Below are 27,519 nucleotides of genomic sequence, written 5' to 3'. Positions count from 1 at the left end.
GCGGAGTGTTTGAAAAATTCTATATGTTTATAAAAACAAATGTGACTTTTCGAGTTATACTCACTGAAGAAAAATTTTGGATCAACCTATGGTGCAATTATCATCAATAAGAACCACACATATTTTGAATTTTTTTTATCTTATATCATAATTTTTTGATTTATCTTACAATCTTGAGGATTAATAACATCTATTTTTGTAGCTTTTACATATGAATGAGGTTATCTTAAAAGAAAAATACTTAGCAGTTATCAAATTTATAGTTGAACATACATTTAAAAGACCTCTGAATAAGTCAACTTCAAAGAGGGTGTTGCAGAAACTCGCGATAATTCCCTATATATCGAGAAGGATATTTAAATACCCTCGTTATCTCTAAATATAGATACAGCTACATAGAGGACTAATAGATGTTTAAGGCGGTTATTTCCTGCTTTATACAGTAAAACACTTTCGTCATTTTGCACGAAAAAGGTTGGAACAACAAAAAGCATACTGGCTAAAGCAGCATTTTGAAAGATATACTGTAGACATCGTATTAGAATATTTTTCATGACATAAAACTGTGTCCCATAATCACACTGTTGGTGCTACGTCCAAGATATTGCATTTGTTTCAAATCAAATCTTGGCTACTAAGAGACCTGTATTTTTCAAAAATGTAATGACTACAGTATGTAAAATAAATAATACTTTAAACAATAAAGTAATTTTTTCCACGACAAAACTAAATCAAGTATTAGTTTTAAGTCACAGCATATAAAGGAATACAATTTAAATTTAATTTCATTGCACTACCATTACAAAGGTTAAAAAAATATTTTTAAAAATATGCAAAAAAGGTCCTTTCCAGGATTCAAATCCATTCTCTGGTTAAAGTGCTAGTTTAAAGCCGACCAGCATATCCAGTAGACCATTTCGGACACGATGATTTTCTAGTGTTATTTAATGTACACATTTTGCATTTCGTTGAGAGAACAATTATTTTTCAATTTTTGCATTTTTTAAAAATGTGCCTCTTTGAAACGAAAGAAAATTCCTGCCTCTTTTTGAATATATAAAGATTATTCTGTTACAAGGAGGTACATTTTCGGAACAACGGGGATTCCCAATTTAAAAATGGAAAATCTGATATATTTTGCAATGAGACTAATTTTCACACAATTTTAATATTGGCAAATTGAAAGCCAATACGCAGCTTCCAAATATTATTTCTCGTTATGCTTTATATATTTTTGCATTTGAAAAATAGTTATTCGAGTTTTTGCAACATAAAAAATCTTCTTTATTCTGCTACACATTAAGTGAAAATAATGAAAATAAAAATGTTATGGCTCCAGATACGTGGATTTATTGAAACATTACAATAATGACAGGGATATGTTGAGTTTTCGCCTCCATCCACAACACAAATATCCCCAATCAAACAAAAATCTGTGAAAACCATTTGAATTAATTGAAAAAGAATTTATTTTATTACATTTTATTACAATTTGAAACTGTAAAGGAATAAATAATATATCCTTACCATTCTTAACTTGCCAGCTGATTTTATTTACACTTGTGTTGCATACTTGACAGTCCATAATGCTATTTTTGTCCCCATTTCTTACACACAGTCCATCGATAAGACAATATTCTAAGGTAAAAATGCTAAGTGTTTGAAAAATTCTTAATGTCATAAGATTAATGTGTCTTGACGAGCTATACTCGCTGTATGGAAATTTTGGATCAGCGTATGGCGCAAACCTACATGTAATCAATAACAACTACATAGCTTTCAAATTTGACTTTTGATGATACTCTAACATAAGCTTTTGATTAAAGCTTTCAAATCTAAGAATTTATAAAGTTTATCAGTGTTTGTGTGACTTTAGATATGAAAGACGGTATTTCAAAAGAAATGTATCTTTGAGTGATAAAGTTTACAGTAACACATACATTTTCAGACCTCTGAAATAGTCAACTTCAAATTTATGTTACCTGGGTTGTGGCTCCAGATACGTGGATTTATCGAGACATTACAATAATGACAGGGATATGTTGAGTTAGCGCCTCCATCCACAACACAAGTGTCGTCAATAAAACAAAAATCTGTAAAAAACAATTTCTTTCATGTTTAAATCAATATTTTAGGAAAAAAAATTACTGAAAATTATAATTCTTTATTAGTGTTTCGGGAAATTTATGAAAGAATATATTTTGTCCAGTTCTATTACATGTACATGTGTCTGAATTTGAAACTGTAATGGAAAAATATTATATCCTTACCATTCTTCACTTGCCAGATGGTTTTATTTACACTTGTGTTGCATACTTGACAGTCCATAATGCTATTTTTGTCTCCATTTCTTACACATAGTCCGTCGATAAGACAATATTCTAGGGAAAAAATGATAAGTGTTTGAAAAATTCAAAATGTCATCAGATTAATGTGACTTTCCGAGCTATACTCACTGAAGAGAAATTTTGGATCAACCTCTGGGGCAATTATCATCAAAAAGAACTAAGAACTACACAGATTTTTAAATTGGATTTTAATGATACTCTAACATAAGCCTTTGAATTTATCTTTCAAATCTAAGAATTTATAAAGTTTATCAGAAATTGTGTGACTTTAGATATGAAAGACGGTATTTTGAAAGAAATATACCTTCGAGTGATAAAGTTTATAGTAACACATACATTTTAAGCCCTCAGAAATAGTCAACTTCAAAGAAGATGGGCGCATTTGGCGATTGATCTGCAGGAATCATTTGTACGAAATATTTATTGTTTAAATGTTCATGAATTGGTTGGCTGAACATAGCTAGTCAGATTTTACAAACACGTACATAAGTTTTTTTCATTCAGTTTGAAAGACCTTGTGAAATTGTAACATTTATGCCCGTTTTTCCCAGGTGGTAACATAACATAGTAATGTTTCACAAAAAATAAACACCTAAAATATTTAATGCATAGATGCATGATATTTGTACATGTACATTATTGAATAGAAGATTAGAATTTATTTCGCTCGAGAATCAAACTGAACCAAAATTTATCTAATTTAAAATTTTAATCCATCAGTACATTAAACGAAACGGACAAAATAAATGGTTGTTTGCATGAAAAAAAATTCACGCCCCATGCCAGGCTCGAACCAAAAAACTTTTCGCTTTGAGTGCACTAATCAGGTAACCCAACTTACTGAGCTATCGCCGCTACACATACTCAGATGATTTTAAAAGGACAAAGAAACACCACATTCACACATTTGGAGTTTTTGGGAAAAACTTCATTTTCGTGGTCTCTGGGTCTTCTCTCCATTTTTTAAAAAAAGTATATTCGTTCCTTTGAATTAAAATACACACAAATAACGTTTCAAAATTATTGAGAGAAGACCCAGAGATAGAAAAATTTTAGAAAAACGTGTTTAAAAATGTGCCATTTTGTACCAAATGTCTCATATTGCCAATTTTCAAGGTTTTTTTTTTGCAAATCAAAGCTCAATTTCGTAAAATATTTTCCTTGTGTATTGCACAGCAACCTGATGAATTAAAAAAAAATGTTAAAATTTCATGTGACACGTCGATAAAATTTTTACTTTTCAATTCCGCCAAGATTCCTGCCGAATGCCAATCAAAAGCGCCCTCGTTCTTTATGTTACCTGTGTTATGGCTCCAGATGCGTGGATTTATCGAGACATTACAATAATGACAGGGATAAGTTGAGTTTGCACCTCCATCCACAACACAAGTATCGTCAATTAAACAAAAATCTGAAAAAAGCAACATTGTTTTCATATTTAAAACAAAATTTTATAAATATTAACTTAAAATTATAATTCATTCTGAGTGTTTCAGGAAATAAATTAAAGAATATATTTATAACATTCTATTACTTGTATCTGAATTTAAAATGTAATGGAAAAAATATATATAACCTTACCATTCTTCACTTGCCAGCTGGATTTATTTACACTTGTGTTGCATACTTGACAGTCCATTATGGCATTTGTGTCTCCATTTCTTACACATAGTCCATCGATGAGACAATATTCTAAGGTAAAAATGCGAAGTATTTGAAAAATTCTAAATGTCATAAGAATAATGTGTTTCGACGAGCTATACTCGCTAAATGGAAATTTTGGATCAGCGTATGGCGCAAATGTAATCAATAACAACTACATGGCTTTCAAAATTGACTTTTGATGATACTCTAACATAAGCCTTTGATTTTATCTTTCAAATCTAAGAATATATAAAGTTTACCAGTGTTTGTGAGATTAGATATGAAAGACTGTACAGTATTTGAAAGAAATGTATCTTTGAATGATAAAGTTTACAGTAACACATACATTTTCAGACCTCTGAAATAGTCAACTTCAAATTTATGTTACCTGGGTTGTGGCTCCAGATACGTGGATTTATCGAAACATTACAATAATGACAGGGATATGTTGAGTTAGCGCCTCCATCCACAACACAAGTGTCGTCAATTAAACAAAAATCTGTAAAAACAATTTCTTTCACGTTTAAATCAATATTGTATATTAAAAAAATACTTAAAATTATACTTCTTTCTAAGCATGCTTAGTGTTTCAGGAAATTTATGAAAGAATATACTTTATCCAGTTCTATTACATGTATCTGAATTTGAAACTGTAATGGAAAAAAATATATCCTTACCATTTTTCACTTGCCAGATGGTTTTATTTACACTTGTGTTGCATACTTGACAGTCCATAATGTTATTTTTGTCTCCATTTCTTACACATAGTCCATCGATAAGACAATATTCTAAGGTAAAAAAGATAAGTGTTTACAAATTTCTAAATGTCATCAGATTAATTTGACTTTCCAAGCTATACTCACTGAAGAGAAATTTTATATCAACCTCTGGGGCAATTATCATCAAAACGAACTACACAGATTTTTAAATTGAATTCTAATGATACTTTAACATAAGCCTTAGATTTTATCTTTCAAATCTAAGAATTTACAAAGTTTATCATTGTTTGTGTGACTTAAGATATGAAAGACGGTATTTTGAAAGAAATATACCTTTAAGTGATAAGGTTTACAGTAACATATACATTTTCAGCCTTCAGAAATAGTCAACTTCAAATTTATGTTACCTGGGTTATGGCTCCAGATACGTGGATTTATCGAGACATTACAATAATGACAGGGATATGTTGAGTTTGCACCTCCATCCACAACACAAGTATCGTCAATTAAACAAAAATCTGAAAAAAGCAACATTTCTTTCATGTTCAAAACAATATTTTAATATATAAATATTTACTTAAAATTGTAATTCATTCTGAGTGTTTCTGGAAATTAATTAAAGAATATATTTTATAACGTTGTACTACATGTATCTGAATTTGAAACTGTAATGGAAAATATATATCCTTACCATTCTTTACTTGCCAGATGGTTTTATTTACACTTGTGTTGCATACTTGACAGTCCATAATGCTATTTTTGTCTCCATTTCTTACACATAGTCCATCGATAAGACAATATTCTAAGGTAAAAAAGATAAGTGTTTACAAAATTCTAAATGTCATCAGATTAATTTGACTTTCCAAGCTATACTCACTTAAGAGAAATTTTATATCAACCTCTGGGACAATTATCATCAACAAGAGGCCCACGGGCCTTATAGGTCACCTGAGCATTATGCAACAACTTTCCAGTGATTGAATTTGATTCATGTTTTAAACCAGATGCTATGCTATTCACAATTTTGAAAGAGGCACCATTGATCATCATAACAATACACTTAGCAGTTGCTTAGTTTGTTTACTTAATACCCATAGGCAGGGTAGGGGAACAACAAATGCATTTCAAGTAATCAGTAATATTCAGCAATAATCAGTAATGCCCATCACACATCAACCCCTGACCCTTAAGCTTAGATACACACATTGCATAATTTTTGAAAAGGCACCCTTGCTTTTCAAAAATATTTTAATATATAGGAGCAGATTTCAAACAATTCATCCAGTTTCAGTATATATAAGTATAGTCCCCCCTATGGTACCCCTGACCCTGGGGCCTTGAAATTCACAATTCTGGAAGAAAAGCAACTTTGCTCATCATAACTATATAGGTAGTTCATCTGCTTAATACCCAGGAGCAGAGAAGAATACTTTCAAAGATTTACTGTATTTTCACTATATAATCAATAGAGCCCCGCCCAATCACTAGAACCCCTCACCCTGGGGCCATAAAATTCACAAATCTGGAAGAAGCACTCTTGCTCATCATAACTATGCACTTAGTTAGTTTATTTGATACCCAGGAGCAGAGAAGAACATTTTCAAAGAATTAATGTATTTTCACTATATAATCTATAGAGCCCCGCCCTAACACCAGAACCCCTCACCCTGGGGCCATATAATTCACAATTTTGGTAGAAGCACTATTGCTCATCATAACTATGCACTTAGTTAGTTTATTTAATACCCAGGAGCAGAGAAGAAGATTTTCAAAGAATTCATGTATTTTCACTATATAATCTATAGAGCCCCGCCCTAACACAAGAACCCCTAACCCTGGGGCCATATAATTCACATTTTTGGTAGAAGCACTTACTCATCATAACTATGTACTTAGTTGGTTTATTTAATACCCAGTAGCAGAGAAGAAGATTTAAAAAGAAATAATGCATTTTCACTATATACTTATTTAGCCCCGCCCTAGCACTAGAACCCTTGACCCTGGGGCCATGAATTTCACAATTTTGGTAGAGGACTCCATGCTGATTACAGTCATGCAAACAATTTGACTGCTTGATGTCCAGGAGTAAAGAAGAAGATTTTTAAAGATTGCATTAATTTTAGTGGTTTTTGCCCCACCCCCCATGCCCAAGGGGGGCAGGGACCATGAAAATCACAATTTTTGTTCCCCCTTCACCCATAGATGCTTTTTGCCAAATTTGGTTGAAATTGGTTCAGTGGTTGCAGAGAACAAGATGAAAATGTTCAAATGTTAACGCACGACACACAACACACAACACACAACACACGACGCACGACGACAGACGAAAACAGATAGCAATAGGTCACCTGAGTTTACTCAGGTGACCTAAAAAGAACTACACAGATTTTTAAATTGAATTTTAATGATACTCTTACATAAGCCTTTGATTTTATATTTCAAACCTAAGAATTTATAAAGTTTATCAGTGTTTGTGTGACTTTAGATATGAAAGACGGTATTTTGGAAGAAATATACCTTTGAGTGATAAAGTTTACAGTAACACATACATTTTCAGCCCTAAGAAATAGTCAACTTCAAATTTATATTACCTGGGTTATGGCTCCAAATACGTGGATTTATCGAGACATTACAATAATGACAGGGATATGTTGAGTTTGCACCTCCATCCACAACACAAGTATAGTCAATTAAACAATAATCTGAAAGAACCAACATTTCTTTCATGTTCAAAACAATATTTTATATAAATATTTACTTCAAATTATAATTCATTCCGAGTGTTTCTGGAAATTAATTAAAGAATATATCTTATAACGTTCTATTACTTGTATCTGAATTTAAAACTGTAATGGAAAAAATATATATCCTTACCATTCTTCACTTGCCAGCTTGTTTTATTTACACTTGTGTTGCATACTTGACAGTCCATTATGGTATTTGTGTCTCCATTTCTTACACATAGTCCATCAATAAGACAATATTCTAAGGTTAAAATGCTAAGTGTTTGAAAAATTCTAAATGTTAATTATTACTGTAGATTCCTTATTTTTCGCGCGTACTTTTTATCGCGAACAGGCTCGTAAACGTCAAATCGCGAGAATTGTAATATGCGAATGTACGGTTGATCAACAGATTTAACATAGATTTCAGCACCATAGAATTAAAAGCGAGTATTATTTTTTTCGTGAGTTTTTCTTCACACGAAATTACGCGGAAATTAATTCTTCGCGTATAATAAGGAATCTACAGTATAAAATTTTATAAGCTAATAAGGCGCAGTATTCCGTCACTAAATTGGAAATGAAGTTTTTGAACATCGTTTGGTTAAAACATCATCAAAAGGAGTTACACGGCTTTTTAAATTGATTTTTAATGATACCCTTAACAAAACGTTCAAATGTAAGGATTAATAATACATTTCACTGTTTTCCTTTATTTCACGTATACATGACAATTCTTAAAGGATGGAGTAATACATACAAATATATATATTTTTACATTTTTGGAAATGAGTGGCTTACACAAAGCTTATGAATATTAAACAACACAAAAAGGTACACTATACTCACGTTCATTGAATGACCAGGTACTATGTGATATTTGCGAAAGACAAATATCACAGTTATTGCTTGGATTAGTTTGGTCATCAAAATAGCAGATGCCATCAATAAAACAAAACCCTAAAACATGATCAAGTTAATTAATACATGTATAAATAAATAAAGTTCTCATCGAGATTTCAACGGGTCCAATTATTATAGTTCTAATGGAATGGGTACGAGGGAAATAGCAAATTTATGGTTCCCTGAGGGAGGAAACTATACATCCCGCGGGATATAGTTTTCTGCCGAGGGGAACATTAAACTTCAAATTTCCCGAGTTCCCATTTCATAACTGTTTTATTATACCGAAACAATCATAGGCGCTTTAATTTTATTTTCACCAGATATTCCGATATTAAGAAAAAAACACTGTGGAGGCATAATTACAAATACATGAGGTTTAACACATTTTACATGTATGATAAGTAATGTATCGTATCCTAAACAAATTAAATTATTTTTAAAAAGTATTTTCACTGATATTCACTAAGATTTATCGTTGTCTTCATTTTGCTAGAATTCAAGAACGATTTATACATCGCATGTCGAAATGTTTTGACGTCATAGTTACATTGCTAATAACATGACCCAAGATTCCTTAAACGCCCCTCCCAAAACTTTGATTGGTTAAATTACTAAAAGTATTTTTAGGGAGTAGTCCCAGGGAGTAGCTTTGATTATCCAGAGAATAGTCATCAGATGAGGGCAATAGCATTAATTTTATATAGAGTAATAACAGTAGAGGAAATATAATAATTATATTATAATATAATTAGTATAATAATGCTAATAGTTTCCACATCTACCCGGATTAGAAGACCAAGCTGTTATGTTGAGTGATGGATTGCAAACACTGCAAGGATTTGTTCCATTTATTGCTCCGCCCGGAAAACAATTTCCATCAATGAAACAGTGACCTGTTTTGTAAATATATAATATATTAACTTTTTATTATCTTTTTCCATTTAAGTAAATATATTATGAAAAGAAACAGGCTTGATGGACCACGAACCTGTATTATAGGTCCACTGATATTTATTTTTCCCAGTAATACAAACGTCACAAAGGTTGTCTGGGTTTGAATCCCCATCAGCCACACACGTATTGTTAATGTAGCAATAGCCATCCTACAAAACAGTTCATTATTTCGATCTGTGTAAACAAAAAGTCTAAGCTGAAACAGACTTATATATATATATATTACTAACAATAACATGTTACAAGATTATTATTTTTTTAAAGTAGGTTTTCGTTTTTGTCTCTCAGGAATAAATAAAGGAATGAAGATTATTTCAACTTTTGTTTTAAGAACTTGGGGCAGTTTACGCTTTATAGGTCTTAATAAACCACAGTGATTCGACCCGCAACGTTAAATACACACCTATGCCGGGAATCTACAACTGATATATACTGCAAATCAAAACCTTCACTTGGGATAAATGAGTGGATATACATCCAGTTCAAGATTAATTAATGAGCTGAATGTGCCATTACAGTCTTACTCAATCTGCTAGTATATCTGTCTTAAAACACATTTTATTTATGTCCCCGGCCTGGGAATTGAACAGAAGATTTAAAGAAGTCTCTATAACTCCCATTGCATAGCGTCATGTCTCAAAAAGATGGCGGAAAATTGCAATGATATTTTTACTAAATACAATTATTACTATTTTGATTGCTATATTAAGCTTAGGTTTCATAAATCATTCGTTATAAATACAATGCGCAATTAAATTTTTACTGTCAAAAAAATGAATGGGAACACCTAGATCGATGTAATACTTTTAATGACTTTATACCCTTTCTGATTGACTGATTGATGTTTATTCATGCGAGAATCTTTTACTCGTACAGATATTTCACCATATACCGGTGAAAGGCTTAAAATTATTATCTTTACTCGGCACTAAGGGCCATTGAACAGTGAGGGATTTTTAGGCATTGACCTGTCGTGACAAAGGGCCTCGTTTTTTAAGGTCTCACCCGAAGGATCCGCAGCTTTCTCTTCAAAGTACCGAGCACATGGCGATGAAAAAGTCGATTCCTATTTTTATCGACCAAGGTCAATCGCAGCGGCGATATTCGACTTTCTTGAGCGAGCGCTATTCCGACTGAACTACCGTCTTACCTCTGTTTGTACAGCAGTATATCGATGTGGCATTTAAACAAATCGAGTATTGGTCGTTTTGGAAGGATTTAATCCCTTCTGGTCGTAGAGGGACATCTTGAAATTTGATAAACTTTAAAAAGAATGTTTCTTTGCCCTTTCCCGACCGACTATTTGAAGTCAATCATCTTTAAACTCTTTAAAAAAGCTGAAGAAATTAAAAAAAAAATTTTGATTCCTGGATATTCTTATCCTTTCAATATCTTTGTTGAATCTTTTTAAAACAATGAATCTTCCTACCAACCCATTTTTTTACTCCGAGTCGGAATAATCCTAAAAACCCATTATTTTTAAGATGGCATTAGAATCATTATTTCTTTGTAAGAGTTTTACCTTAAATGTAAATGTTATATTCCCTGTATCATTTTTTATTTCCTGACACAGAGATTGATAGGTGTAGACGTTGTAGCTGTCTGTAAATTGACTCCCGTCGTTTGATATATTGAAGCGAAATTCTGTTACCCAGTGATAATCGGCATTGTAGTAAAGTGGGCAGTATCCCTCAAACAGCGTTCTCTCCTGCAGGCTTATTTCTAAGTTTGTTTCTGACAATACAGACCCATCTTCTCCTACCTAAAATACATCTGTTTTCTAAAGAATTTTGTCTTAATTACAATCTTCAGTTACAAGATAGCATATAAATATCAATAATTTTATAATACTTTTTATCTTTGATCGATTCCAAACACTACTACAAATCATTCACAGCAAATACCGTTTTCCTCTTCAGATAGCAAGTTGTGTCCATATTTTCCAAAAAGTATCTTCCATACAAAGTTATCTCATCACATGCTTCAGAAGTCTTGTCGCAGAACCCAAAGTCCGAGATGTGTGTTATTGTCGGAGGCCCAGTTAGATCAACGGAGCAGTCACTTCCTGCGTAACCGCTATTGCAAGTACAGTTCCCTGCAATGATGGATATGAATCAGCAGAGATGATACACTAAAAGATAACCAGATGTCTGAGGAGACTCCAGCTGTTATTGTTTTTATTTTACAACAAAGGAGAAGTATCACTTTACTGGTGCATCAAGAATTTCAAGAGATGTTTGTAAACTTATGCCCTCTTCCCAAAATGGGATTTTTTCCACGTCCAAGGGACTTAAATGTCAAAAAGTTCGTACCAAAAACAGAACTTGACGTAGAATTTCATCTGATAAATCTGTTTTCTCGTCACCGACCGACATGGTATGATCAAGAAATATATGAGAGAGGAACATGAAGGCAAGAACCACTTTTTTGATGTATGGCATTTGGCAAAATGTAATAATCCATTCTTCAAAGAAATCTAGAAATTTATATATATTGACTACTTTCCTGTATTTGGAACTACATTATGTAAAGATTAGAAGTATACATTAAATTAAATATCAAAAATTAAATAAATGATAGGAATTCTTTTGAAATGTTTTTATTAATTTATTATTATGTGTGCATAATATTTTTTTTTTTGCTTTGTTTTGCAGGCTTTGTTTCCCAGCACTCCATTTCAATGAAAATGGACAACGTCACCAAGCTACAACCAAGGAAGGACAAAGCAGATGGCAGATATGCTATACAAAGGGAAGAAGGAGACACTGGCTGTTGTAAAGCCCAGAAAGACAGCTGTTACATATGGTATGCTTTCTTACTCGAGTTCATTAATGTCTTTGTATTGGTCAATGAAACAAAAAGTAATTTTTCAAGTTTATTTTTTTCTTTATACATTTAAAATTTATTTGACAGTCACTTGACACTCATATTCTACAATAAAACAATAATCAAGTGTATGAAGGTCACTATTGAATATAAATCCATGCTAAATGTCACTCAAGAATAAAAAATCTTAATGTCTTATTTGTAGACTATGTAGTTGTCCTCAGATTGAATCGTTGTGAGTGGCAAAAACAACATCCTACATACACACAGTCCACTGATGATGCTCACAGATTCCTAGGTTACCGCCCACAGTCCCTGACATCAGAATCTGAATAAAGCTATATAGCTTAATCAAGAGATTGTGCCGGACCTGATTACACTGTAATAGGCACTGTCAGACGGGTATATAAACCGTTCGCTTTCGTTACACCCGATTGCACACTCGAAACTCGTGGCCGACATGTAGTAGTCCTATCGTGGTATTAGATTCTTTTGCGTTTATTTCTTGTTTTTATGTGTACTTTCTGTTTGTAAATAATGTATTGACCTGTATTTTCCATGATACTTTTGTCCTGTTTTGGAAAAAATACGTAAAATTTGATAATTTCATCGATATTGAGTAGCACGCTTTGTTAGATGTACGTCTGCACTCGTCGGATCTCTATAGTAAAATACATTGAACTGACTAGCGATCTGCTCCTTATACAGGTCCGCCACAATCTCTTGATTAAGCTATATAGCTTGATTTAGCTATATGGCTTTATTAAGCTATTCAGAATAGCTTGATTAAGCTATTTTCTCAGACTTTTTTTTCAAATCTGTTATTTTTTCAACATGTGCAAAAAGTCGCACCTTGATGCAGTTGAAATATTAAACTTTGTACTCTTCTGAAAACAATGCATGTAAAAATCACTCACTAAATTGCGTCTCCTTGAGAGACTTTGTACTCAAAGTTTTAAAGGTTTTGGGGTTATTGATGAGTGACCACACAGTTATTTCTTGAATGAAATTATAAAGGAGGCCAGTTATAGCCAACAGGATAATTGATTAGTAACAGTTCAACACAATGAGAAGCAATCATACTTACCCACGCCTCACCGCACACACAGTTACTCAAACAATGGGAATTCATATTTTGCTTAAAAGTATTCAACAGCAGCAATGTTAGAACTTTCTATGATTTAGGTTGTATTTTTGATAGTTCATAGTACATATATGCATAGTCAAATATTTGCGACTTTTTGTTTATTTCTTTCAGAAAACGTTTTTGTGAAAAACTGCATATATAAATAGCTTTATCAAGCTATTTTGAATAGCTTAATAAAGCTATATAGCTTTTTAAAGCTATATAAATTAATCAAGAGATTGTGCTGGACCTGTTATATACGAGTTGTAAGGAGAGCGTTGAAGAACGAGATATATGGCGGACTATGCCTATAATTTACGAGTAGTGTTCAGCTTTAAAGGAATTTCTAATTTGGTCAACAGCTGAAATCTCTGTGTAACAAATATACTCTACTGTAGTTTTCATCACCTCGCAAGGTCCATAGTCACACCTGCATTTTAAAATCAATTATTTTTAATTATAGAAATAAATATTATGAGTTAAATAGCATTGTCAGAAACAACAATATCTCAGAGCTCGCATAGAATTATAGTTTATAATGGCGTCCGGTTATAATGAACTGACGTTTTCGTTCGCGGTAATTTCGTACTATGGAGACAAAATAGATAAATTAATTTACGTTTTTTTTAATCAATAGACTTTACAACATTTAAATTACTAAGATTTAACGCACCAGAAAGTTCCATTCAGCCGGTGCCCTGGGTTGCCACGGGCTTCGTCGTCGCTCTCCTCGCAAAAGCTGCTTGTCGCCGAATTTTCTGTATTAATCCTATTTGCCGGGGGGTCCAAAATGTAAGTTCAAACATGTAGGGTTGAACGTCCATAACCAAGGGAATGTCGTCAATGTCGTAACTTCTGTCTTCCATGATGTAGACTTGTTTTTATTTATCTTTAAAATCTGTTTGATCTCTTAATCCTTACGATCAGCTGTTTCAGAATTGACATCTATGACGTATAGTACCAGATGACCACTATCTTATTAGTGGAGATTATGATTGCGAAGGCCTTGGAATACGGCCGTTTTCACACCTAATTACTACTGTTTACGTGTAAATAAGATGGAAAAATTTTATACTAGTATGTAGGATTATTATGTATAAACAAATTTTTTGATGAGATGATAAAAACCTTTTAAATTTAGTTACATATATAAAGACACTAAAAGCAGGCGACACAATTGTTCCTTCGAACACTCTAATAAAAACAAATCTTACCAGAATTGCATATGCCATTCCCGCTACAGTTATTTTCACAGATACTCTTAATTCTGTATGTTATATCCGGTTTTACTTCTTGAAAAGTACTGTTTAAAACAACAAACGTGGAACACTGCACTAATGCTGCTTCTACATGAATCTTTGTGATGTTTAAGTCTTCAGTCATCTTAAAAAAATGAACTATAAAGTGTTAAAATATTTTTCCAGTGGTCTCCGATAAGACTGACAAGACTGTATCTCTACTAGTTTATACTAATAACGAATGTAAAGAAGCATTTAAACTTGCAACTTTGCAAGAGCAATTGACTGAAAATTGACATTGGTTACGTCATTCTCTTTGCAAAAATGAAAAACCAGGAGTTCCGATTTGAAGATCGATTGTGGAAAACGGAATGCGACCCTTGAATAATTGATGATCATTTCACTGTAGGCAAATAGCATAAAGACTATTCTGCGGCAGTTTACTAATTGTCATCTCCCTCGGGAGATGACACATTAAGATTGTATGCCGGAAGTAAAGTCCTAGTGTAAGCCACCATTAATTTTTCGGGAATCCTCGATGTTTTACAATATCTCAAGTGAGAATCTACACAAGGAGTTCCAAGTAGCCTGTAAACTGGTTTTCACACCTAGAAAAACTAGCTTAGAAGTGTGTGATATACCTTCGGTTTAGGCCTATTTGCCTTGAAAGTCAAGGAAATTTTAGAAAAGAAGTATTATGCTTATAAATATCTAAAGTTTTGGTGAGTCGTATATATATTGATCCTCAATACTATGCCTTATGAAATTGGTAAGCCACACAATAAGAACTGACAATGACGTGATTTCTATATATAGATTTGTAGTAGTATCTATAGTTAAATCACAAATCTTACCAGTAGCAATGCCATTCCCCCCCCCCCACAGTTTTTTCACCCAACCTTACTTATACTATAGCCCCCCTCACTTCAGTGATGTACCGAAAATGTAGTATTTACTAAAAGTAGTTGACACTGAAAAAAAGCTTTCCCCCCCCCCCCCCCCCCCCGAAATAGGATTTTGCACTTTGGGCGATTTTTTTCCCTTTTTTTTTTTTTTGCTTGTCGAAGGTAAGTAATTTTTTTTTCTCTGGCTGGCCCCCCACTTTCAAAATCGATGCTACGCCACTGATCACTGCATGGCACCCTGCTCCTCATTTTTAATAAAAGTGAACAAAACGTAGGTATAGGTGGCTTCTTTCGAAAGGTTTAAATACTTAAGCTACGTGGGTAGGAATAATCTTTGGACTGCTCTTGCTTATGTTCAAATATCTGTCAGCTTAGTATAAGTCATCCGGGAACTTCAGGTATAATAATCCACATATTCATTGCATTAAACTATTTCCCTTTCTGTTTTATTTCTTTGACATTTTTGATACCAAAGAGATGACATTTCAGGCTTTCTGGAAAGCCAAACTTGTCATATAATTATATTTAAAAAATCGAGGCTTTAGGCCACTTGAGCTTCTGCCATGACTTAGTAGCATTCTTTTCATTTGATAAAAATGGTTATGAGAATTCTTCCAAGTTCTTTTCAGAAGCAGTTTTTCAAGTATTTATGAATATATAAGCATATTCCCTATAAAATACAAGAGGCCCACGAGCCTAATAGGTCACATGAGTATCATGTAACAACTTCCCAGCAATTGATATTCGTTCGCATTCTTTAATTGGAACCTGTTCTTTAAACCAATTAAATCCATAAAATTCACAATTTTGAAAGAAGCACAATTTTTTTTTTAAATTATAATTATACACTTAACATGCTTACTTTGGTAACTTAATACCCAGAGGTAGATCAGAGTAACAAGGAGAAAATGCATTTTCACGTTTTAACCACCAATTGTCCACCCCGTCTTACAGAAACCACTAACCCTGTCCAGGGGCCAAATATTTTAAAAAAAATAAATTTTTATCAAAAATTTTATTTCATCATAAATGTTTGATTAATGCCAAAAAATCAAATATCAAAGCATTGATTTATTTTCAGACTAAGTACATCCCCAACCTCTGGTACCCCTGACCAAGGGGACCTGGAAATTGATTTTTCTGGAAGAGGAACATTTTACTGCTGCGCGTAAACTCTACAACCAGTTAAATTTTAAACGAGGGAGAACCCTGAATTTCTCATCATAAATATGTACTCAGATCAGTGACATACATTGTAATATCCAGGAGCGAAGGAAAGGATTTCCAAAGAAAACATGCATTTTCACTACATAAACATAAGACCTCCGACCTAACAAGAGAACCCCTGATCCAGGGGCCCTAAAATTCACAAATTGAAAAGAAGCATCCTTCCTTATCTTAACCAAATAGTACTTCAGTGGTTTAATATCCAGGAGAAGACCGGAAGATTTTTAAAGGATTTATGCATTTTCACTACAAAATCAACAGAACCCAGCTCGAATACCAGAACTCTGCCCAGGAGCCATAAAATTCACAATTTTGAAAGAGACAGCCCTATTCAACATAACTATGTTCTTTGTTAGTTTATTTAATGCCCAGGAGCACATAAGATGATTTTTAGAACAATATATGCATTTTTACAATGTAATCAATAGAACCCCGCCCCTGACCCAGGGTTCCTGAAATTCACAATTTTGGAAAAGGCAGCCTTATTTAACATGACTATGTATTTGGTTGGTTAATTTAATACCCTGGAGCATAGAAGATTTTCAAAGAATTTATTCATTTGTTCTTTATAATCAATAGAGCCCCGCCCTAACACTAGTAACCCTGACCTTGGGGCCATGAAATTCACAATTTTGGAAGAGGCAACCTTATTTAACATAACATTGGTTAATTTCTGACTAAAAATTAAAAAGATCGTTCTATTTGTTTTGTTAATATAAAGAGGCAACCTTACTTAACATAACATAACTAGGTTCTTGGGTTAGTTTATTTAATGCCCAGCACCACTTATAATGGTCATGGTAGTCTAGTTTTAAGAGTGAATTTCAGAACTTTCAGTGTCAAATGAGGCCACACAGTGGGTTAGAAAAAATAATTTTCTCCTAGACAAGTTCTGACTTTTAAAAATGTGTTAAAATTAAAAAAATCGTTCTATTTGTTTTGTTATTTTATATAAGGAGAAGACTTTCCAGTAAACTACACAATTTAAATCAGTTGCGTTTTAAAGTTATCGCAGAATTTAAAACAATAACCAAATTATTTCCGACATGGCGGAAATAAATATTTCATGCACATAGTTTAAAGTCAATTTAAGTAATAGAAACGAGGGGATATTAAAGTTCAAAAAGTGGTGTAATGAGCCTCCTTAAGTTCAGGATAGAAAAAAAAATTAAATTTGAATGTAAATAACAAATATCGTGTAAATCTCAATTTACTTAATTTCGTATTTTTATTTTTTACCTCAGATACGCCATATATAGCTTTAAATTGAAAGTCACTGGTCTTTCGGATATGACCTTAAAAACAGAGGTCCCGTGTCACGGTAGGCGTTGGTTCGATAAAGAACCCTCCCTTTTCGATGGCCCCGAGTGCCGAGTATAGGTAAATCTGAAGCCTTTCACCGACAAACGGTGACGTCTTACTATTTTAAAGTTTAAAATTCTGAGTAGGACATTAAACAATATATAATCAATCAATCAATATTTAATGTTCAGGTGCAGAGAAGTATATTTCAAAAGAAATAAAGCATTATCACTAAATAATCTAAAAAGCCCTACCCTAGCAATAGAACTCCTAACCCTGGGGCCATGAATTCCACAATTATGGTAGAGGACTCAATGCTGATTACAATTATGCCAACAGTCTCACAACTTGACGTCAAGGCGTAAAGAAGACGATTTCTAAAGATTGCATTAATTTTAGTGGTTTTGGTCCTGCCCCTCCATTGGGGCAGGGACTATGAAATTCATAATTTTTGTTTCGCTTCTCCGATAGATGCTTTCTGTTTATATTGGTTGAAATTGTTTTAGAGGCTGCAAAGAAGAAGCTGTAAACTATGTTCAAATGTAAACACACTACGGACGATGGACGACGACGACAGTACATAGCAATAATCAGGTGACCTGATCTAAAAATGGACATGGAACCATTGAATATATCACATATGATATACAGACTATCTCAGAGTTATTGCAATTATTCACGGCTATAAACTTACCATAAGATCCGCAATGCAGTTCACCAGTGATGTGTTCCCTAGACCACTGACGTGTTCTTGACACATCAAATAAGAATCAGATGCTTGGAATGCTTCCACACATATGGACATCGCCTCTTCATACGACATCAAATATATGTTGGTTTCTCTTTTTCGATGATTCTGAAGCAGAAGACATGAAAATCAACATGTAATGAAATAAAAATTCTAAATATTCATGTATGTAGTCCGTTCCACGGTATTCTTCACCGTTGGGTTTTTGATTTCGATGAACAGTGTTGCCATGGTTATAAAAAATAGAAATTTCTGTGAAATACGTTAAAAATGCTACTCCTTCTACAGTTTTGGTCTGATTTCAATACAACTTGTTACATAAGTAGACTACACAAGATCCATAATTCCGTACGCCTGTTTTTGATTTCGATGAACAGTGTTGCTGTATTTTATAAAAATAGAAATTTCTGTGAAAAACTTCTGAATCCTACTCCTCCTACAGTTTTGGTCTGATTGAAATATACGTTAGCACACAAGTAGACTACTCAAAGATACATATTTCTATGTATCGGTTTTTGATTTCGATGAACATTTTTGAGATCATTGTGGTCCCACCCTACTCACATTGTCTATGATTTGGGGAAAAAACCTTAATCTTCACCACGTGTGGATGCTTCCACAGAATTAAGACTATTCATGGTTTTGCTGTTTTTGAGAAGATTTTAAAGATTTTCCCTATACACTCTATGTAAAACCTTGATCGTCCGTTGTGGCCTACCCCTGGGAGTCTTCATTTGATCAAATTTGAATATTCACCATCCGAGGATGCTTCCATATAAATATAACTAGTCACGAAGGTTAAGGTTTTTGCTATCCGTTTTCGTCCGTCGTCATCCGTCGTGTGTCGTATGTTAACATTTGAACATTTTCAGCTTCTTCTCTGCAACCACTGAACCAATTTCAACCAAATTTGGCACAAAGCATCTATGGGTAAAGGGGAACAAAAATTGTGAATTTCATGATCCCTGCCCCCCTGGGGCCTGAGGGGTGGGGCCAAACCCACTAAAATTAATGCAATCTTTAAAAATCTTCTTCTTTACTCCTGGACATCAAGCAGTCAAACTATTTGCATGATTGTAATCAGCATTGAGTCGTCTACCAAAATTGTGAAATTCATGGCCCTGGGGTCAGGGGTTCTAGTACTAGGGCGGGGCTAAATAAGTATGTAGTGAAAATGCATTATTTCTTTGAAAATCTTCTTCTCGGCTCCTGGGTATTTAATAAACCAACTAAGTACATAGTTATGATGAGCAAGAGTGCCTCTACCAAAATTGTGAATTTCATGGCCCCAGGGTCAGGGGTTCTCGTGTTAGGGTGGGGCTCTATTGATTGTATAGTAAAAATACATGATTTCTTTGAAAATCTTCTTCTCTGCCCCTTGGTATTAACGTAGGTCGCGGGTTTGCAGGGCTTTTAAAAGTGCCCGAAAACATACTATGAAAATTACCTATATGATATCTCTACCTTTGAATTCCATTCTCTGAAAATTTTATAAAAATCGTCTGCACCGTTTTTGTGTAATTGAATTCCAAAGATGTCATTGTTGTAGTAACATTTTCGACATTATTCTATTGAATTGTATAAGAAAAACGTCGTTTTGGGCTTGTTTTCGTGCAAGGTTTTGATTTAAAAAATATCATTAACTTTTAAATTATGCAGACGAATTTCTTTATCCGTTGGTGTTTTAAACTAAATTTGATTTGCAATAAATCTATGTGAAAAAATTAATAAGTCTTTGGGTTCATTTTCGTTATTTAATTGTAAATGATTGCTTTTATGTTGAAAAATGTAGCATTTTTTTAATTACGACGTCAAAAAATATCGCGAGGTCACGCTCAAGACGTCGTGAATATCGATCCGGTAAATAGAGAGAAAAAAAAATCAAAGTACATTGATTTTTTTTTTAAAAGGAAATTCACACCTATCTGCTTTCAAATGACCAACATCATAATAATTAAACCCAAAAAAAAAAAAACCAATTATTAGACATTTTTCTCTTAACGTCTTATATATTAGTGAAAATCCTAGCAAAAGGCGAAAACCAACAATCATTCCTTCAGTTTCTTTTCTTTTTTATATATATTTTCTTTATGTGTTGATTTCTTACCGTTTCTTTTCTTTTTGTTTTGAATTCTTCATACACGGATTCTCGCCGGAATTGCAGAATAAAAGTGACCTTGAATTCCCTTCTGGAAGAGGCAGACCCCCCCCCCCCCCCCCCGGTTGAAATCGCAGATCAGTGATAAGTTTGTCTGAAAAAGTCGTAGGTATGAAGATACTTTAGAAGTCAATGACTAACACTGTCCGCATCCCCCGAAATATGTTTTTACGTTTTGCTTATATTTTTTTTTTTTTAGAAAATTCCGTAAGGCACTCAAATCAACGATAACTTCGTATGAATGAATTTCTGCCAAACATCGTCACGGGTATAAATACATGTATTAATGCATTCAGAGTATATATTGAAAATATTTTTATTTAAGTTTACATAGAGGCAGCGATTAACTAAAATAAATCTTAACTTGGTTTTTCTTTTATGCTTATTCATGTACGTATGAGGAATTTTTAGATGAGTAAATGGGACGAGAATCTAAACATTCATTTTCTTTGGCGTAATCAACAGGCAGATTTTTTTTATTAGCCTTTCAATATATATAACATTAATTCTACTGAATGAACATAGAACGCAACGTATCGAATAAGATTTGTACATGTAACTTACAACGTTTGCTGTTACTTACACAGGCAATTGGGGTGTCGAACCCCCCCCCCCCTTTCAGTTTTTCTGGGTTTTTTCCTATTTTGGATTTTTAATACGTTTTGCATGTTATTAATAATGTTACCTTTTTCTCTTTTTATGCTGTTTTTTTCTTTTCTTTCTCTTTACGCTTTTCTTTTTACAGCGTAAAAAACAACAAAAACTCTTTACGCTGTTTTTAAATTCATGTATTTCGTCGCTTGATCACTATCTAAAGCGTACGAAATCATGGAATATACAGACATAAATAAATTTGAAACACATTCTCCTTCCTTTTAAGATTTCCAAGATTTCCATTTAAATTTTTATGTGCCTCCGATTTGCAAATATTTCGATTAAATCAACCGCATAATGGCGCATATAGGATGAAGTTAAATTACAAAAATAGAAAAAAGTTTACTTATCTCCTGCTTTAGCAAGGCAAAAAATTGGAAAGGAGGAAGGGGGTCATATCCTACGTGCCTATGGTCATTTACAAGAGGTCAATGCCGCTCAAAAAATGTATTAGTTTATGTTTCATTAGTATTAGTACCTTAGCAGTTTTTAATTTGTGACCAACCTGTTTACTAGTATATATATTTTTCAAATACTCTTTTTAAAAATAAAGGTTAAACTTTTAATGTACCGGTTCATCTGCGATGTTTAAAATATAATGAATTATTATTATTATGAACTTTTAATTTGAATAGGGCAAAGAATTTAATTGATCCCGAATTCGATTGGCTAAAAATCTCTATCTAAAATTACATGGGGAAAACTACATAGTGTTTATATGGAAAATAAGACTTGATCAAATTTTACTTATTCAATGCAATTTTCAAAATATGGAATTTTTAAACCCATTCATTTTTTTAATTTTGCTCTTTGTCCGAGATTAGCACATACCCTTTCATAAATGAGTTGGACTTTCCTCGGCGAGAGAGTTTTGACGCTGTTTGCGGAGATAATTAAAGAAAACAAACACATGCGTGCCATATATGGTTGTGTAGATAAATTATCGTAGAAGACAATGGTAATAAACAGTTTTTCAGTGCATTTCCTCTGAAAGTGTAAATGAGGGTATTTCTGAGGAGGGGGCACTGAGTGTAATTCGGAGTAAGATACCCTGTGTTATAATTATACTAAGGGTTAAAATTTATTTCCGAAACAAGTGCATGTGCTCTCAGAATAAACCCGAGAAGATGCGATTGATAACACATAATGAAACGCTTTCTAATACTTTCAGTGTTGGTCATTCGAATAGAAATAAGCCTTCCTTGCTTTTTATTACTTCAGCAGGTTCTATGAATACTGTTACACAAAACTACCAATTTCAACAAAATTTATAGCTAGATAATGTACCGAGTTTTTCCATTTCTCTGTGTGACGTTAAATCAGATGTGCACAAAAAAGTCGCCCAAATCATATAAATTGCGTACCCCGTTTTAATGACGTCAGCAAACCCGCGAACTACGTTAAATAAACCCAGTAAGTAAATAGTTATGATGAGCAAGAGTGCGTCTACCAAAATTGTAAATTTTATGGCCCCAGGATCAAGGGTTCTGGTGTGGGGGGGGGGTCTCTATTGATTATATAGTGAAATTACATGAATTCTTTGAAAATCTTCTTCTCTGCTCCTAGGTATTAAATAAACTAACTAAGTACATAGTTATGATAAGCAAGTGTTCCTCAACCAAGATTGTGAATTTAATGGCCCGAGGGTCAGGGGTTCTGGTGTGTGTGTGTGGGGGGGCTCTATTAATTACATAGTGAAAATATGTGAATTCCTTGAAAATCTTCTCTGCTCCTAGGTATTATATAAACTAACTAAGTGCATAGTTATGATGAGCAAGTGTGCCTCAACCAAAATTGTGAATTTAATGGCCCTATCATCAAGGGTTCTGGTGTTGGGGGGGGGGGGGGGGGGGCTCTATTGATTATATAGTGAAATTACATGAATTATTTGAAAATCTTCTTCTCTCCTCCTAGGTATTAAATAAATTAACTACATGTAAGTGCATAGTGATGATGAGCAAGAGTGCCTCAACCGAAATTGTGAATTTTATGGCCCCAGGGTCAAGGGTTCTGGTGTTGGGGGGGGGGCTCTATTGATCATATGGTGAAAATACATGAATTATGAATTCTTTGAAAATCTTCTTCTCTGCTCCTAGGTAATAAATAAACTAACTAAGTGCATAGTTATGATGAGCAAGAGTGCCTCTACAAAAATTGTGAATTTTATGGCCCCAGCGTCAATGGTTCTGGTGGGGGGGGGGGGTGCTTTATTGATTATAAAGTTAAAATACATGAATTCTTTGAAAATCTTCTCTGCTCCTAGGTATCAAATAAACTAAGTAAGTGCATAGTTATGATGAGCAAGAATGCCTCTTCTAAAATTATGAATTTCATTGCCCTATCATCAAGGGTTCTGGAGTTGGGGGGGGGGGCTCTATTGATTATATAGTGAAAATACATTAAATCTTTGAAAATTTTCTTCTCTGTCTCTGGGTATGAAGCAGATGAACTACTTCATTGTACCTATTGTACCTATATAGTTATGATGAGCAAAGGCCCTAATCTTGCAGAATTGTGAATTTCAAGGCCCCAGGGTCAGGGGTGGGGGGGGGCTCTACTTATATACTGAAAATGAATTAATTGTTTGAAATCTGGTTCTTTGTATTTATAAAGCATTTATTTACTTTTTGATAGGCAATTTTAAGGGTGCCTTTTAAAAATTTGTGCAACCTAGGGTCAGGGGTTTATGTCAGAGTGTTAGGGGCACTACTGATTATTGATGAATATTACTGATTAGTTGGAGTGCATTTTTGTTCCCCTACCCTGCGTATGGGTATTCAGTAACCATATTGAACCTATTAACTATATTGAACCTAAGGATGTTTCCACCTGAGTTGCATTTTTTTCTGGTCCAGTGATCCTCGAGAAGATTCTAAATAATTGCCGTTATTTTATTTCAATAATTCAGAATTATCTCCCGTTGGAAGAGGCTGTGTCGCTTCATTTGGACAAACTTAAATATTCATCTCCTTCATCAAAGTATACTTTGTGGGAAATGTGGTTAAAATTGGCCCAGTTTTTCTCGATAAGAAAGTGAAAAAAACGACGGCAGAAAACGGACAAATTTTGATCAGAAATGTTCATGTGAGCTAAAAAGCCCACAAATAACATGTAAAATAAGCAAATTACATAATATGTAAAATAATAAAAAGCGAAATACTAATATTTTCACAACTAAGGACCCCCCCCTTTCAAAAAAAAAATAGACTGCCCATTACATTTACGGGGGGCCGCACAAATTATACGGCCATTAATTTATTGTAAAGGGAAGACCAATTCAATCCAACCATAGACCCCCCCCCCCCTTTAACAAATAGACTTCCCATTACAGTAAAACACGTTTAGTATGAACACGGATATAGCGAATTCACGATTATAGCGATGTCGTTCTAGGTCCCCGGCAAAATTCTTATTAAATCTTTGTAAAATTTTACGGTTATAACGCACTCTGATATAACTAATTTACGGATATAGCGAACTGATTTTGAGTCACATTGAGATTAAATATAATGAAATTTACATCTTTTATAACGAACTTTCAAAGATCTCAAAATTTGATAGGTTGAACTGACTTTATTTTCTTGTAGCTTTTGAATATAAAATTCAATTCATAACAAAGCCCTAGTTATCTAAGGTATGTTTTGTAATATTTGCTTCACTTAACATGTTTGGTAGTAATACTTGAGGGAAAACATGCATATTGCGAATTTGCAATATATGATTATACGAATTCGTTATAATGATATAACGAATTATGGATATAGCAAACTAGATTCACTGGTCCCCAGGACTACCCTATAACCGAGTTTTACTGTACATTTACGGGAGGCCCAGAAATTATACTGTCATTAATTTATTGTAAACGGAAGGCAAATTGAATCCGGTGGACAGGCATAATTCCCCGCCAGCTTTATTTCCACGTCAGTAAAAAACAATTGATTTTTGATAAAAAAAAAAATCTGCCACCCCCCCCCTTTATTTTCAGAATTAAACTGTAGGCCTTTTTAGCTTTTCTGAGCCAAAGGCTCAAAGAGCTAATGATATGGCCCATTTGTGCGGTGTGCGTCAACTTTTTTGAATATGGGCCATAACTCAAGAACCCCTTGGCCAATCAGTACCAAATTTGTCACAGGGTATCCTTGGCCCAAGGGCTACCATTTATACTAAAAGAAGGGATGGGATTCTTAAACAAGGGGAGATAATCAGGAAAACAAAACCAAAAGCACTGGTTGCTAAAAAATCTTCTTCTCCATAACCACCAGGCAGATTTTCACCAAACTTACATACAAGGATCAGGATATGTCGAAAATTAAAATTTGCACGGGGAATAACCCTGAGGCAATGGCGTGGTCTCAAGGTCACTTCAAAGGTGACCTAAATTTACAATTAGTAAAAACGTTGATATTTTGCTTACTTTAAGGACTTAGGATCATCAAATCGTGTAAGTTGATGCATCGTACGACCTCACATCATTTTAACTCAAAAGTAGGTCACGGTGATTTTGCGGGGATTTGTTTTCAAATTAATTTGAAGGCATATTTTGGACACTTTAAGGCCTTTGATCATCAAACTTTGTCAGTTGATGCATCTTGGGTCTTCGAACAATGTCAACTTAAAGGTAGGTTACCGTGACCTACTTTTTGAACTTTATGACTTACCCTTTAAAAAGCATTAAATCCCATTATTTCAGACACTGGGGGGTTTAGAATCATCAAATCTTATACTTTGATGCATCTTGGGACCTTAAAACATATTTATGAAAAAAGTAGGTCACTGTGACCTACTTTTTGAATTTTGCCGACATTTGTTTTCAAATTGTTTAAAATGCATATTTTGATTACCTTTGATTACCTTCAGACCTACGATCATCAAACTTGGTCAGTAGATGCATCACGGGTCTTTGAAAAATGTCGACCAAAATGTAGGTCACGATGATGATCTACTTTTGACATTTAGGGCTTTATTTAAGTATCTCTGGTACTTATTGGCTTAGAATCATCAAACTTTGTGAGTTAATGCATCTAGGGTTTTCAGAGAGTGACGACCAAAAAAAAAAAGGTCATAGTGACCTACTTTTGACATTTTATGGCTTTATTTAAGTACCTCATGTACTTATTGGCTTAGAATCATCAAACTTTGTCAGTTGATGCATCTTGGGTTTTCGGAGTGTGATGACCAAAAAGTAGGTCATGGTGACCTACTTTTGACATTTTGTGGCATCAAATTTTGTGAGTAAAATCATTAAACTTTGTCAGTTGCATCTTGGGTTTTCGGAGATCGTCGACCAAAAAGTAGGTTACAGTGACCTACTTTTGACATTTTATGGCTATATTCAAGTATCTCAGGCACTTATTGGCTAAGACTCATCAAACTTTTTCAGTTGATGCATCTTGGGTTTTCAGAGAATGTCGACTAAAAGGTAGGTCACGGTGACCTACTTTTGAATATCTCAGGTACGTATTAGCTTAGAATCGTTAAACTTTGTCAGTTTTGGCACCTTGGGTTTTCGGAGAACTTCGACCAAAAAGTAGGTCACTGTGACCTACTTTTGACATTTTATGGCTTTATTTAATTATATCTGGTACTTATTGGCTCGGAATCATCAAATTTGTCAGTTAAGGCATCTTGCCGTTTCATTGAATGTCCAACAAAAGTAGGTCACAGTGACCTACTTTTGAATATCTCAGGTACTTACAGTCCCTGAAACGTTCTACTTTCCCACCTGAACGGTGAACGAACGGTGAACGAACGCAGGTCGAACGGTGAAGGAACGATGTGCGAACGCTGAACGCAACTATGTGAAAGATGTGTGAACGGTAAACGCAGAACGCGAACGGAGCGCAAAGTGAACGGTGAACGAACAGTGAACGCAAGATGAAGGATTTATTCGGAATGCCTCCGTTATTTTCCTGCATTGAAATTATTCTTTAATTCTCATTTCAGGTGCTTTAATATAAATACACAGTAGATAAATAAATAAATAATAAAAACATTTTTTTCTGTACATACCCGGTATATGCACCTTAGAATTAAATCGATAC

The 27,519-nt window shown here is 33.8% G+C and overlaps 1 protein-coding gene across 1 annotated transcript in view; it reads right to left on the bottom strand.

Annotated features, from left to right (window-relative positions):
* The window catches only part of LOC134271468 (uncharacterized), a 77,843-nt gene that overhangs the window by 26,877 nt on the left and 23,447 nt on the right, over positions 1 to 27,519 (bottom strand). The window contains exons 4-10 of the mRNA XM_062753660.1: positions 18,613 to 18,774; positions 14,461 to 14,629; positions 11,199 to 11,389; positions 10,817 to 11,056; positions 9,329 to 9,443; positions 9,123 to 9,233; positions 8,284 to 8,394 (exon numbers count right to left, since the gene is read on the bottom strand). Of these exons, the coding sequence (XP_062609644.1) occupies positions 8,284 to 8,394; positions 9,123 to 9,233; positions 9,329 to 9,443; positions 10,817 to 11,056; positions 11,199 to 11,389; positions 14,461 to 14,629; positions 18,613 to 18,774 (1,099 nt within the window). The remainder of the gene's footprint in view (positions 1 to 8,283; positions 8,395 to 9,122; positions 9,234 to 9,328; positions 9,444 to 10,816; positions 11,057 to 11,198; positions 11,390 to 14,460; positions 14,630 to 18,612; positions 18,775 to 27,519) is intronic.

Source organism: Saccostrea cucullata, unplaced genomic scaffold (assembly GCF_032062105.1).
Source record: "Saccostrea cucullata isolate Sc308-1 unplaced genomic scaffold, CSIRO_AGI_Scuc_v1 ctg2395, whole genome shotgun sequence".
Taxonomy (NCBI): Eukaryota; Metazoa; Mollusca; class Bivalvia; order Ostreida; family Ostreidae; genus Saccostrea; species Saccostrea cuccullata.
The sequence above is the reverse complement of the archived record's forward strand: the minus strand, read 5'-3'. Positions and strand labels throughout refer to the sequence as shown.